The 16,046-nt window shown below is 37.0% G+C and overlaps 1 protein-coding gene across 1 annotated transcript in view; it reads right to left on the bottom strand.

The window, feature by feature from the left end:
- LOC131993104 (cilia- and flagella-associated protein 46) overlaps positions 1 to 16,046 on the bottom strand; it is a 149,656-nt gene that overhangs the window by 78,847 nt on the left and 54,763 nt on the right. Inside the window, exons 20-22 of the mRNA XM_059358838.1 lie at positions 10,055 to 10,204; positions 2,197 to 2,307; positions 577 to 758 (exon numbers count right to left, since the gene is read on the bottom strand). Of these exons, the coding sequence (XP_059214821.1) occupies positions 577 to 758; positions 2,197 to 2,307; positions 10,055 to 10,204 (443 nt within the window). The remainder of the gene's footprint in view (positions 1 to 576; positions 759 to 2,196; positions 2,308 to 10,054; positions 10,205 to 16,046) is intronic.

Genomic DNA, 16,046 nt, shown 5'->3' with positions numbered 1-16,046 from the left:
CCAACTTTGAAGCAGCGTTTAGTTTTTATTCACCAAATCTCTGGAACAAACTCCCAGAGAACTTGAGGTCTGCTGCAACTCTCAGCTCTTTTAAATCAAGTCTGACGACTTTTCTTTTTCCATTTTAACCTGTAATTTTTATTCATTCGCTCTTAAATGTTTTATTCATTCCTTCATTCATTCATTCATTTTTTTCTTTTCTTTTCTTTTCTTTTTTCTTTTTTTAATTCGCTTTTAAATGTCTTCTAATGTGTTTTATGTATTTTAATCTTGCCCCTGTAAAGCACTTTGAATGTCCCTGTGTCCGAATTGTGCTATATAAATAAACTTGCCTTGACTTTGCAACATCATGCAAAAATGGAAAAGCAATGCTTTGCTTATATAAACTGCAATACTCCTGAATATGCACAAGATGTCACCTGCTCCTCAGAGAGCTTTGGAGGCAAAAATCTCACCCACTCCTAACACCTACTGTACCTAAAGTGCTCTCCATAACAGAACACACACATTCATAACAAGTGCAGTAAAATTCTCCTGTAGTTTAAAGACATTGTATCATCATCCAACCAGACTTACAGAAGACAAGGCGTGGTGTTGAGGCTCTTTGCTGCTGCTTCTTCCAGCTGCAGAGCGTTGTTGGTGCAGCGCAGCACTGAGCTGTGGTCGTTGGCGTGATGGCAGAAGGCGGCCAGCTGGCTCCACACCTGCAGCTCCACCACAGAGTCACTCCAGCTGCAATCAGACGCCATGGCCACCAGCTTTAGGTGAGGAGAGAGAGAGGAGAGAGGAGGTGGTGAGGGAAACGAGGGAAGGACTGAGTGAGAGAAAAGTGAAAAGAGGCAAGCAGGGAGGGGAAGAAAACAAAAGGGGGGGATTAAATAATGCAAGAAGGGAATGGAGGAAATTAGGAGGGAAATGGGGAAAAGTGGAAAAAAGGTAATGAAGACAAAAAGAGGGAAAGAAAAGGACAGAGGTGGTAATCAGAAGGGTAGATTAAAGAAAATAAAGGCAGGCATGGGAGAAAGAAATTGCAAAGCAAATTTATGAGCAAGAGTGATTGAAAGTACAGGAAATAGAAGATTAGAAGGATGGAGGATTAGGAGAAGTGGAAGATGAGGGAAATAAGAAAAATGGAGGTAGAGAGTGATGGAGAAATAGGAGGAATCAATGGAATTCAAAAGATGAGAGGATGAGCGTAGAAGAGTGTAGGAGAGGATAGGGCTGGGCGATATGGACCAAAAGACATATCCCGAATATCCAGAATCCAGAATTTAATTGAAAATTATGCAGTTTAATGTCTCAGTGTACTCTGAAATTAATGCACATTTGCAACATTTAAAATTCTTTATTGAGCATGATAGTGTTTTGAAAGTAAAAAAAAGATTCAAAATCACATTTTATGTTGGACTAAAGGACTAAAAAAAGACACAAAATGACCAAAAAAAGACACAAAATGACAAAAAAAAGACACCAAAAGACACAAAATGACAAAAAAAGACACAAAAAGACTTACAAAGACATGAAAAGAATTCAAAAATGGACAAAACAGCCCAAGACTCCATAGAGTTAAGTTGTTAACCCATTTCTTGTTCCCTGAAAAAGGCCTACTTGTATAATTCTGAAATGTACATTATTTTTCAGTTTTGGTTAAGCTTACCTTTTTTTATTTACCTCTGGCAGTTCACCACTTACCTTTGGACCCTTTCAAGCTGTTCATTTGACTTGAACTGCTTGAATTTCAATAAAAAACTGGAAAAATTGGGGTGTTCTAAAACTTTTGACCGGTAGAGTATGTGATAGTGTTGTATGTGATATGGTCTCATTCCATATCACATTTAAAAATATATCAATATATTTTTTATATCGATATATCGCCCAGCCCTAGGAAAGGAAGGAGTGAAGAAAAATGTGAGGAGAGCCAGAAAGAGATGGACAGATGAGCGATAGAGTGAAAGAAGACATTAAGGCCAAAGGGCTCTGAGTGTCAGAGAGAGGGAATCTCCGCAGATCTGCACAGCACATTTCATAACAGGAAACATTTCTGATCCGACCAAAGCTGCTACAGTATTTTAACAATATTGACACATGATGCGAGGCAGACAGGGTCTGAGGGCTCGTGGGCCATCTCGGCATCTGTTGTTACCATCTGGGCTTCAGCTAAAGTAGGAGAACATGGACAGAGAGAGGAGTACGTACTGTGGAGAGACTGGGAACAGAGAACTCCATATGCCTCGGGTTCATGTTGCACTGGAGCATCTCCACGCCGACCAGCACTCGCGTCATCGCTGACACGTCCGCATTCTCACACTGCAAATGAGGAAAAAAGACCAACAACACATACTGATCAAGGCCGGAAGAACCATATGGGCAACACTGTAAAAAAAGAAAAGTTGGGTGAACTCAAAATTTCAAGGCAACAAACTTCGATAAAATTTTAAGTTGGACAATTAAACTAAATGTTTTAAGTTTTGTTTTTGAGTTTGCTCAACTCTGAATCCAGATTTTTGTCAACTCAACTGTAAGTTGTACTTTAAATTGTAATAACTTTTAATCCTTACTTCTGCTAACTTCTGCAATGTGCTGAATTGGCACGATTGTAACGCCGCTATGAAATGTCAGCTAATGTTGCGACCGCAATTTTGCGTTAGCATTGATACGCTAATGGCTTCTCTTGTAGCTGTAACAAGCAGCGCCGCTAGCATCAGTTAGCCGCTAGCATCAGTTAGTCGCTAGCATCAGTTAGCCGCGAGCATCAGTTAGCCGCGAGCATCAGTTAGTCGCTAGCATCAGTTAGCCGCAAGCATCAGTTAGCCGCTAGCATCAGTTAGCCGCGAGCATCAGTTAGCTGCTAGCATCAGTTAGCCGCTAGCATCAGTTAGCCACTAGCATCAGTTAGCCACTAGCATCAGTTAGCCGCGAGCATCAGTTTTCGCTAATGAATTTCACCGCTTCCCCGCATTTCACAACAAAGAAATAAGAGTTATCAGAACTATTGTCCCTTGTTGTGAACCCCAACTTAAAGATATAAGTAACAACAACTCACCAACTTGTTTTTGAGCAGACAACTGGCTTCCTTTGTTGTGCTAACTTACATTATTGCCCTAAATGTCAATAATTTATATTTCCAAGTTTTACCAACTTAAATCACTGTTTTAGGCCAAAAAATACAAGTTGTTTTTTTTGCAGTGTGGGCAATTGCCCAGGGGCCTCCGACCCCTAAAGGGCCCGGGGAAGAATATCTGCTTATCTCTCGCTTATACAGTACAGGCCAAAAGTTTGGACACACCTTCTTATTCAATGCGTTTCCTTTATTTTCATGACTATTTACATTGTAGATTCATCAAAACTATTAATGAACACATGTGGAATTATGTACTTAACAAAAAAGTGTGAAATAACTGAAAACATGTCTTATATTCTAATAAGCAAAGGGTGGTTACTTTGAGGAATCTAAAATACAAGACATGTTTTCAGTTATTTCACACTTTTTTTGTTAAGTACATAATTCCATATGTGTTCATTCATAGTTTTGATGCCTTCAGTGAGAATCTACAATGTAAATAGTCATGAAAATAAAGAAAAACGCATTGAATGAGAAGGTGTGTCCAAACTTTTGGCCTGTACTGTATATGTTCAACTGTCCATCGGAGCCGTCGCTCAGAAATGAATTTTGAGGTGATTTCTGATTAAAATGAGCTGAGGACCAAATGCTATTTGATTCTAGATTCTAGATTTTTGTTTGTGTCTTGTCTTCCTCTGTGATGCCTCTTTCAATTCAATACATATGTGCTGCTGGGAATATGTGTTGTTAAATAAATATCGGATGCTTTTAAAGTGGTTGTTTACTTTTTTTTTTGTGAAAATTGAGACACTTCCTTCCTTATCTTTCTCTTTCTTTTTGTACGGTGTCCTTGAGTGCCAAGAAAGGCGCCTTCCAAATAAAAAGTATTATTATTATTATTATTATTATTATTATTATTATCTATGTAGTGGGTCAGTTTTGCCAAATTATACTGATGCTGATGCTGTTTTGTTTGGACATCGTGGTGCATTTAGATGGATGGATGGATGGATGGATGGATGGATGGATGGATGGATGGATGGATGGATGGATGGATGGATGGATGGATGGATGGATGGATGGATGGATGGATGGATGGATAGATAGATAGATAGATAGATAGATAGATAGATAGATAGATAGATAGATAGATAGATAGATAGATAGATAGATAGATAGATAGATAGATAGACTTTATTTATCCCAAGCTGGGAAATTACAGAATTTGTAGTTTTTAGTCATTTTTATTTGTAGTTCTATGAGCATTTGCACATCTCTACATGAAAATGCACTTGAAGACAGTTAGTTATTGATGTATTGAGTATATTAACTGTATATTACTGTAGTTTATTCTATATTTTGCCTGATTATGGTGATTCTGGGGTCGTGATGATGGGGCCCCTGAATATTGTTGCCCAGGGAACAGCAGAATGTTAATCTGGCCCTGCTCTTTATATATATATATATATATATATATATACCAATCCCTTAAGTTTAATTATAGAAAATACATATACATGTGTTACTATTTCCTTATAAATTATACATAACCCTGCAGTATGATTATCATAGTGTATGTGTCCCAAATACCGCAGAGATAACCTCGTTGATAATGTATGACTTGCTATTGTGTGGAAAATGACTTGATAAATGATTTATTGAGATTAGAGACAAACCCCATTTATATTAACAGTGCATTTCTTCATTTGCACTGCGAGAAACAAACCTTATTTTAGCCGTGACTCAAAAGCACATCAGGCTGAAGGGACTAATGTAGGGCAGAAAAAACCTTGGCTGACAAATAGTGGCAGGATTATGGTGACTAATCAAACAGTCTGTTCAACTGACAAATTGTATAAGCGCTTTCCCCACCTTTCTGTCCCACTGTTTTACAATTAATAGAAACAGTCAGGCGTCAAGCCGCAAAACCATCAGTATATTATAGAGGAACTCTGAGGGGACCATAATACAGGATGCATTATGAATGTGACATGATTATGTTATGACAATGAGCGAGACAGTTGTCTCAGCAGGTATTCAGCCTCATTTACATTTACATATTTTGTAGTGCAATAAAAAAGCAACCTTTTTATATCAGAAATAGTACAGTTAGAGCAAGGATGGGCAACTTAAATGCTGCAGGGGGCCACAATTTTTCATCGGCACTACCACAGGGCCACATATAGCAGTAGTTCTCAACCTTTTTGAGTCGGGACCCCCAATTTAATATGCATGTTGTCCGCGAACAGAATTTTACATGCACAGTTCAGATCACCCCAAAAAAGAAACAAAATGACCAAAAGAGACACAAAATGACAAGAAAAGACACAAAAAGGCCAAAAAAAGACACAAAATGACCAAAAAAGACACAAAATGACCAAAAAAGACACAAAATGAGCAAAAAAAGACACAAAATGACCGAAAAGACACAAAATGAGCAAAAAAAGACACAAAATGACCAAAAAAAGACACAAATTGAACACAAAATGGCCAAAAAAGACACAAAATGACCAAAAAAAGACACAAAATGACAAAAAAAAAACACACAAAATGACCAAAAGAAGACATTAAATGACCAAAAAGACTAAAACACTTTAACACAGTGGAGACAGAGCTGACTTCCAAAATGATTTGGCGACCCCCAGAAATAATCGCGCGACCCCAATGTTGAGAATAGCTGACATATAGGAGCGTGCACTTAACCAGATATGATGAAACTGCAATTTTAAATATGTTTACAGTGCAGTAACTTAACATATTTCATGCTCAAATGGATGTAGAACAGTATAAATAGGGATACAAAAGGTTTGAAGCAAATAAAAACTGTGATTTCTTTTTTTTTTTCAGTGCAAGAACAGCAGACCAACATTAATTGCAAGTAATTTTGTGCATTTTTACACTGCACTTGAAAGATTTCATGCACAAAAGCATGTAGCTGTACTGAGGGCCACTTCAAGTGAGGGTGCGGTCCGTATGCGGTCCCCGGGCCTCCAGTTGCCCATCCCTGAGTTAGAGGATACCAGTCCCTCCAATAAATACAAAATAACTGAAAAAATATCTCTCCTACGCCATAAAATGTGTAATACCAAGGGGTTATTGTTGTTTCTTTGTCTCAAATTAAATTATTACAGTTTTTCTCCATTTTTATGTTCTGATGTAGCGATCACAACTCTTGATGCATTTAGTGAACTTTTAACTACTGTATTTCTGTATTTTTCACACAGCTTCTGCATAAAACTACACGGTTTGTAGTAAATGTGTGCAACTAATAGGCCAACATCTCTATCATTATTATAACCAAGATCAAACTTCAAATACTGGACGTTTATTGAAGCTGAAGGCTGACAAGAAGTTTGCATTTCATTGAAAAGTATACTTAGTGTAGACTTTTTAAATTGTAATTACCCTGAGGAACAGTCAATGTGTTTTTCTGTACAAAAATAAAAAGAATATCTGATGAAGTAGGTTCAAGTTTTTTTTCTTAAATTATTCACTCTGTTTACTTTTTTCTTTTGTTTTATCATATTTTTAAATCTGTGTTATGTACGTTGGTTGTAAGGCCTGCAGATAAATGTTGTGTTTGTGTTTATAAGGATTGATTTTGCATTAGGGCTGTTTTAGTGTAAATCTGGTGTTTTCTGTTGTTTTTTAGTGTCTTATGTTATACTTTTAGGCTGGTATTGCCATACTTAACTGCACATGTGTATTAGTCTGGAACCTCTCAATTTATTTTTCATATTTCCAGACGGCAATATCAACAGGTGCAGACAAAAATACCTTTTAAACAGACCTACACTGTAAAAAAAAATGTTTTTACGGTAAAAAACTGGCAGCTGTGGTTGCCAGAACTTTACCGTAATAAATACGGTGCAACTTTTTGTAATATTACGGTAAAATGATATTAGCACTGTTGATTTCCCATTTAAGATTGCCATTTTATTCCATATTCTACCGTAAAAAATAAAACGTTTTTCCATCAAAAGAAACGCTGTTCTGCCATGTAATTGATAAGAAAATACTTTATAAATGATGCATGAATTAAGGATTTTACCATTAAATATTACATTATATTTCTGTTAGAGATATGGTGTTTAGTACATTTAACAGTGAGAAAAAGTACTTTAAAATATAAATGCAAAAATGATGGCTTGTAAATATGTAATGTATTTAAAAAAAAAAAAAATACTGTTTTGGCTGATATATATATTTACGGTGTTTCATTGTTACTGAAACTGAATTAACCCATTTATCATTTTACGTCTTTTACTGTCATGGTTTAGCAGTTTTTTACCGTAAAATCTACAGACAGATTGATTTTGCATTAGGGCTGTTTTAGTGTAAATCTAGTGTTGTGTTTTGTGTTTATCGTTTGTTTTTTAGTGTCTTATGTTATGCTTTTAGGCTGGTATTGCCATACTTAACTGCACATGTGTATTAGTCTGGAACCTCTCAATTTATTTTTCATATTTCCAGGCAGCATTATCAACAGGTGCAGACAAAAATGCCTCTTAAACAGACCTACAACCAATCAGAGCAACCAAACATGATCCACCACGAATCAGAGCAGTGAAGCCTGATTCTTAACCAATCGGAGCAAAGAAGCTTGTGATGTAGTGCTGACTCAGGTTGCAGACTTTCTCAAATTACAGGTAAACAGAACAATAGTGTTACAGTTTGATCTCAGTTTGTGAGTTGTACTGGACATCAGTCATCCTATCAAACCGGCCAACTGACCCAGTGAGGGCCACGTCGTCTGGACATCAGTCTCAGTGGGAGAGTGGCCAGACTCATCTGTCACAGCAAATACGATTGGGCTTGACAGATTTGTCTCCATATTTGTATCCGTCACTGGTTGAGAAAGAGTGGGAGAGCCATGGAGCTAGTTGCACTATCTTTTTGCAGCTCTGCTAGGTGAGCTATGCTCAATGCTCCCCAAAACTTGAAGATTATTTTAAAGTACACTTTGACATGTAAGAGTAAAGGACAATGGATTTAAAAAAAATTACTAAAAGAAGATTTCCTGCTAAATTTCATGCCTCAGTCTAGCCTGGCTAACACCAGACTAATCTCAAATGAGATCTGGTCTGGCAACCAGCCGTTCATTTCTCCGTAGAGGAGGTGTGGTTTACGATCCTCCGGAGCCGTTTATTGGACGCTTAGAATGTCTATCAAAGCGTCTGTAGGTAGCTCTTAGCCAATCAGATCAGTTATACCAGATGACGTAGTAGAGCTACAGAGATGGATGTTTGTTGTGTGTGTGTCTGTGAGAGAGTGTTGTTTGCTGCTTTGCTTCTCCAGTTCTCGCTTTCTGCAAGATTATTTATTTTCACGCTTTATTCCCCCTCATGTCATTCAGCCACACATCCACTGATTTTATGGGCAACAAACAAGCTGCTGGGGGTCTCTGGGGGCTCCGCTGTCCCCCGGCTCGTAGCCAGATCACTGGCGTTACAATAGCGGGGCTAAAAGCTACCGCTAACGCCGTAACGGTAGCATAGCGCTACCGCTATTAGCCCCACTACTGTAACACCGGTGATCTCGCTACGAGCCGGGGGACAGCGGAGCCGCCGAGAGACCTTTCGCCTTTCAACTTTGGCTCTAAACTATTTAAAACACCATCTGCAGCTATAGAGAGTTTCGCGTCTGCTGCAGCCATGTTGGATCCGGAAAACTACAAGCTTCCAAGTGCCGAGTAGTACGCGTCATCGTCTTGCCGTCCCTCCCCGCTCTGTGATTGGATCCCTAAAACAGGGCTAAGAAACCTCTCTGGTTTCCAGACCCTTTGGCAGTTCGTAATGAAATCGAGCGCGCAAGGCAGTCTGGGTATACCCAGGCTAGCCTGAGTCTGTAACACAGCCAAAATGATCACCAAATGGTCAAAAATGTTCAAAGAGGGCATAGGGGTGAACTTCCATGCATCACGCTTTTACGCAACTATGTCACTTCCACTAGTCTTTTACGACATTTACATGCATTTATTTACTTTTTCAAGTTTAATGACATCTCAGCCTGACCTTAGGTTTATGTATAATGACGTGTTGATCTCATAGAACCGCTTGGGTTGCTATTTTCAGGGTTCGTACACCTTAGCAGTGGTCAAATCAAGCATTTTTCAAGGACTTTCAAGGTAAATATTCAAGCTTTTCCAGTATCTTCCACCTGTTGTAAACTGCATGTTTTAGATGAGTTCTTACATACTAAAAGGGGAGATTTCACTGAACCAAACCAACAGAGATGGTGTTACACTTTTAGGAGGAACGGTCTTCATTTCAGATAGGCTGCTCATTATTTTTTACATTGAACATGTGATTATCTATAGTCTATAGATGGATATAGTCAGATTGCAAGAGAAAAACAGTAAGAATTTATCCAAAATCCAAGCACTTTTTAAAACTTGAACATAAAACATTTAAATTCAAGCATTTTCAAGGATTTCAAGCACCCGTACGAACCCTGAATAATGTAGGAAATTGACAATTAATTTATATTGTTGTATACTGCATTAATAGTGTGGTGTTGTCACAAAATCCCACGGCACACCTGGACAGCACACCGTTTGGGAACCACTGAAATAGATTATGCAAGAGTAAACTGGCCTCACGCAAGGTTTGATCTCATGAGTGATTTAAAGAATATCGTCACACTGTTAAAATTATCGCCATTTTTTGTCAAAACTGGGTTTTTTTGCCTAAATCATCTCCTCATGACGCCTACGGTAAATCTATAGTCTATAGATGGATATAGTCAGATTAAAAGAGAAAAACTGTAAGAATTTCAAGCATTTAGTAGCACTTTATCCAAAATCCTGGAAAATACAACATTTAAATTCAAGCGTTTTCAAAGATTTCAAGCACCCGTACGGACTAGAATATAAAGGAGGGTATACCCACTTTCTCCTCTGAAACCAAATCCTCGTAGTAGTACACTCCCCTCTTTAAATACCACTACACCACTGGCCCTAAACATGGATTAGCATACTAATACGAATGGTACCTCATCTTTAGTGTCCATCTTTGGGCCGATCTGCTGTTGCAAGAGCCTCTTGATCTGCACCCATGTGGCCAGCACCTGTTTCCTTGCTGCGATTGGAACCGTCTCCCCTGGGACGTTGCAGGCGGAAATCAATAGGGCTGAATCACACAGCTGGGAGGAAGTGGAGAAGAAACAACAATGAGTTTGCATTCTTTTGGATATGAGTCCTTGGCAGGCTTGGAATTTCGTCATTTTAGGGGCAAGGCCATTTTGCCTTCCTGTTCACACTTATTTTAAGGGCACAAAGGCCACATGACAGGGCATAAAGGCCGTTTGGTTAAATTACGCTGGTTAAATTTCACCTCAGCAGGTTCCTTTTTTATGGCAGGAGGAGACATTTCTCTTTCCTTACTCTTAGATGAACTCAGGCAGGAGATTCATTTTGCCATCTTTTCAAAATATATGCATTTGCCGTCTTTTCAAAACAGGTTCGTTTGTCATTTTCCAAAAAGGTCCTTTCTAATATATTTAATATATTGTGCATTAATGTTTCTTGGTGAATGAGAATGTTAAGGTATTAATCTGAAAGGTATTTAATGACATTTATGTCAAAGATACAGGAGAGTGATGATACACACATAGCAGCCAATAAAATCTATTGTTATTAGGCCTATCTGACTGCTTGTATTGCCTCATGACTGACGAAAAATGTCCCTTGTTGTGTGCAGTATAATTGTGATGCATCGTAGAATCGAATTGAATCGAATCGTTACCTGGTGAATCGTAATCGAATTGTGAGGGCAGTGCCAATGCACACCCCTAATAAGTAGCAGTCTGAGACGCTCAATAAGTAGAACATGACATTAACATAGTCGGGATTATGCTTAATCCTAAATTATATTGAAAATGTTAATGCGGATCCCAGTGTCTATCAAATACCATGTGCTATGATACGGATCTGTGAGACTCTGCACTATCTCTAGCCCAGGGCCCTCTGCCAGCCTGTCAGCAGACACCACACACTTCCACAAAAGACTCCGAATCCAGTAAGACTTTGTTCAAGTGAGACTCCGTATCTGACCCTACTTTACTGTCGACTATTTATAAAAAATGTATTGAAAAGGATCATTTTTTATCTCTCCTTCAAAAAGGAAACAGGCACGATGAAATTTAGTTAATAATTCACTGATAAAATGCCTTTCATCTGGAGTTAGAGCTGATATTCATGGTGGATCCTTTGAATAGAAAAGGAGAAAGTGTTTAATTGGCAACTGCAGCAGTGAGAGAGAACAGAGACATCAGACTCCATCGGCACAAAGACACACAGTCATGGAAGCCACATATCAGTGTGTATGTGGGCGCGTGCATTGGGAGATGAGTATGAACAAGATTACACAATGAGAGGACTTCAACTTTCACCTGAAATGCCTCAAAATCTGTCACGGTATCATAACAAGGAGGTAATAATGCTTCTTGAAATGCCTTGTGGTTTTTAAATATGTAATATACATGAAACTTAAACAATGTATGTCAGGGGTCTCAAACTCAAATTACCTGGGGCCGCTGGAGGCAGAATCAAAATGACCAGAAAAAGACACAAAAGAAAAAAAACTAAATTATTTTAAAGAAGACACAAAATGACCAAAAAATACACAAAATTAGAGAAAAAAACTAAATTCTTTAAAAAAAGACACAAAATGACCAAAAAAAGACACAAAATGACAGAAAAAAATAAATGACTTAAAAAAAGACACAAAATTACCAAATAAGACACAAAATGACAGAAAAAAACTAAATTATTTTAAAAATACTTTTTTTGGGGTCATTTTATGTGTTTTTTGGTCATTTTGTGCCTTTTTTTGGTCATTTTGTTTCCTTTTTTTGGTCATTTTGTGTCGTTTTTGGGTCATTTTGTGTCTTTTTTTGGTCATTTTGTGTCTTTTTGGATCATTTTGTGTCTTTTCTGGTCATTTTGTGTCTTTTTTTGATCATTTTGTGGTCATTTTGTGTCGTTTTTGGGTCATTTTGTGTCTTTTTTTGGTCATTTTGTGTCTTTTTGGATCATTTTGTGTCTTTTCTGGTCATTTTGTGTCTTTTTTTTATCATTTTGTGGTCAAATTGTGTCTTTTTTGGTCATTTTGTTTCCTTTTTTTGGTCATTTTGTGTCTTTATTTGTTCATTTTGTTTCTTTTTTGGGTCATTTTGTGCTTCATTATTTGTCCAAAATTTGTTGTATCAACTGAGTTTGTATGATCTGAACTGTGCGTGTGAGATTCTGTTCAGTGAGCGGGGGTCGCTCTAGATAATAACCAAAATCATTATCAATGATGATTGAATGGTGTGTTATTGCATAGATAACTCTAGATATCAGCTCTTAAATTAAACCCTATGAGCTATTTTTGTTGTTATCATTATATTTGTCCAAACAAATGTACCTTTAGTTGTACCAGACATTAAAATGAACAAGAAACTGAAGAATATAAGCGTGCTCTATCTTTGCTTTAACCAGCTGCTACACATCTAAGAGGCTGACAATTATCTGCACATAAATAAATCAATAAAACTTGGCCTACATTTTATTTTGAAATCTTTATTTGGATATCAACCCCGCACTTTCTCTTTGATTAAGAGTTCTCCCGATTCCTTCGTGAATAGGTTTTAATAAGGAACTCTTAGCTAGGAACCTTTAATTCTTTGAGTGTTATTAGTTCACATAGAATGTCTCTGTCTCTTAAAGCAGTAGTTCTCAACCTTTTTGAGTCGCGACCCCCAATTTAACATGCATGTTGTCCACGACCCCCACTCACTGAACACAATCTCACACGCACAGTTCAGATCACCCAAAAAAGAAACAAAATGACCACAAAAAGACACAAAATGACTAAAAAGACACAAAATGACCAAAAAAGACACAAAATTACCAAAAAAAAGACACAAAATTACCAAAAAAGACACAAAATGACCAAAAAAAATACACAAAATGACCTTAAAAAGACACAAGATGACCAAAAAAAGACACAAAATGACGCAGAAAAGATACAAAATGACCAAAAAATACACAAAATGACCAAAAAAATACACAAAATGACCAAAAAAGACACAAGATGACCAAAAAAAGACACAAAATGACCAAAAAAGACACAAGATGACCAAAAAAAGACACAAAATGACGCAGAAAAGACACAAAATGACCAAAAAAGGCAAAATGACTAAAAAAAGACACAAAATGACAAAAAAGACACAAAATGACCAAAAAAAGGCAAAATGATAAAAAAAGACACAAAATGACTAAAAAGACACAAAATTACCAAAAAAAGACACAAAATGACCAAAAAAAATACACAAAATGACCAAAAAAGACACAAGATGACCAAAAAAATGACACAAAATTACGCAGAAAAGACACAAAATTACCAAAAAAGGCAAAATGACTAAAAAAAGACACAAAATGACAAAAAAGACACAAAATGACTAAGAAAAGACACAAAGTGACCAAAAAAGGAAACAAAATGACCAAAAAAAACCCCAAATTGACCACAAAATGACCAAAAAAAGACAGAGAATTACCCAAAAAAAGACACAAAAAGACTAAAACACATGAACACTTTAACACAGTGGAGACAGAGCTGACTTCCAAAATGATTTGGCGACCCCCAGAAATCATCTCGCGACCCCAATTGGGGTCCCGACCCCAAGGTTGAGAATAGCTGTCTTAAAGTGGCTTCAATGAAGTGAACTTCAGACCACATTTTATGGATAAATTGTGCATAAATGTACTGTAGGTAATTCCGAAGGGTTCATTTTCCTTTTCTTGGCTCTGTATTTGCGAGATGTGTTCAGAAACTCCAATATTCATCTTTTTGCACAAAGATTCTGCGAAACTCCATTCAGAGATTATACACATGCTCCTTTCAGAGACTCAACAAAACTTCTTTCAGTTCTTTTCAGAGATTCTGATCTGTTTTTAAGCTTTGAATGCTGGAACTTCAGACATTGTTTTCAGCGGAAAAAGATCAGAAAATGAAAGGAAAAGAAACTCAATTCACCCCAATCAGTGTGGGAGAGATTTGACACACAGTCAATCATGTTTCAACCAGAAAACCACAACCAAACCAAATACAAGCCAACCTGGCCTTAGAGCACTTTGTGCGCTCATACCCAGCTATTGAGGAACCAACATGGTCTCACAGAAATCCGTGAAATAGCCACGGATTCGCTTAACTCAAAATCCGTGGAATAGCCACGGAATCACTCAAATTTCTGTGAAACTGACACGGATTTGGCTACAATGCAAGTTAATGACAGTCATATCCCGTGGCTATTCCATGGATATTTGTTCCTATTGGTTTGTTCCAAGTCACGTGACTTTCAAGGTCCCGGCGGTCAGAACAAAAAACATGGCGGACAGTTCTCTCATTTTTAGTGAAAAATCAATATTTTGACTTAGTTTCTGCATAAAAATGGATTTTGATCACATTTCTAGCGAGAAATATATGTTTTATTTTCTAAATATTCACTCAGTGAATGTACATAATCACTTTGTATGTTGGAATAGCCACGGGATATGACTGGCATTAACTTGCATTGTAGCGAAATCCGTGTCAGTTTCACGGAAATTTGAACGATTCCGTGGCTATTTCACGGATTTCTGTGAGACCAGGTTGGAGGAACACGTACAGAGAGTCATCGGCAGCACACTGTTTGCTGCATTTATGCACCAAGCTGACACTTTGTAGATGAATATGGATGAAACACAAGCAGAAATCCTGCTAACTAACAAGGTTAACATAACTTAAGTTATGGTTGATGACAACTCTGAAGGCTGACAAGAAGGCAAACCCATTTTATTAATGCAAATACATAAACACAAATGTGTGTAAACGCTGCTTGTATTTTAAAAAAGGACAAGAGTTTTTGGTATACTTTATGGGGATAATTTGTGTATCTTAAGGGTATCATTGTTAATTACAAGGACAATTATAGCTGTTTCGTGGTTGCAAAAAGTGGAAAAATGGCCAAAGAGAATGAGTGTAGTATACACATAATGAGATTATAGAAAAATAACAAGATTATCCATCACCTTCTTTGTTTTCTTTTTTCTTTGATTGGTATTTGAAAAAAGTTGGATGAGCTTTGTTGCCCAGATGTGTTTGAGATTGTAAGTGATCAATGAATTAATTTGATACTAAATACAATCATTTATTTTAATAAAAAGAAAATGGTTTATTCTGGAAAAACAAAAAAACAAAACACAACCAACCAATCAACAAACTTAAAATTAGAGATGTTTTATTTGACTTTACTACGTGATCTGAATGAAGTTCCCAGAAAAACTAGTTTACGGGTCGTCAATATTTCATGTTACATGATATTAAGAGATTTCTAAACCGTCATCGATCAGAATTAGTGGCTGTACAATTATTACTGGAGTCTTACCAGATAGTTGCCATGTAAGCAATTTTCTGTATGCAAATATTGTGACCAAATGAATTGCTTTGCAAATGAATGGTGATGTTGTGAGTTCTTACATAAAGGAATGGTTAGAGAGGGCATTTTGATTCAAATGTAAAGTGACGCATGCAGCTTTTATGCAAACCTACTGTGACATTGGAAGGTTTTATAAAACTGGTTAGGATTTTATTGAATAAAAAAATAATAGTCAATTTGTGTCTTTTTTGTTCATTTTGTTTCTTTTTTGGGTCATTTTGTGTCTTTTTTGGTCATTGTGTGCCTTTATTTGGTAATTTTGTGTCTTTTTTTGTCATTTTGTGTCTTTTTTTGGTCATTTTGTATTTTTTCTGGTCATTTTGTGTCTTTTCTGGTCATTTTGTGTCTTTTTTGATCATTTTGCGTCTTTTTTTGTGCATTTTGTTTCTTTTTTGGGTCATTTTGTGTCTTTTTTTGGTCATTTTGTGCCTTTTTTTGGTCATTTTGTGTCTTTTTTTGTTCATTTTGTTTCTTTTTTGGGTCATTTTGTGTCTTTTTTGGTCATTTTGTGCCTTTTTTTGGTCAT

Source organism: Centropristis striata, chromosome 20 (assembly GCF_030273125.1).
Source record: "Centropristis striata isolate RG_2023a ecotype Rhode Island chromosome 20, C.striata_1.0, whole genome shotgun sequence".
NCBI lineage: Eukaryota > Metazoa > Chordata > Actinopteri > Perciformes > Serranidae > Centropristis > Centropristis striata.
This window is presented reverse-complemented; position numbering and strand designations above follow the sequence as displayed.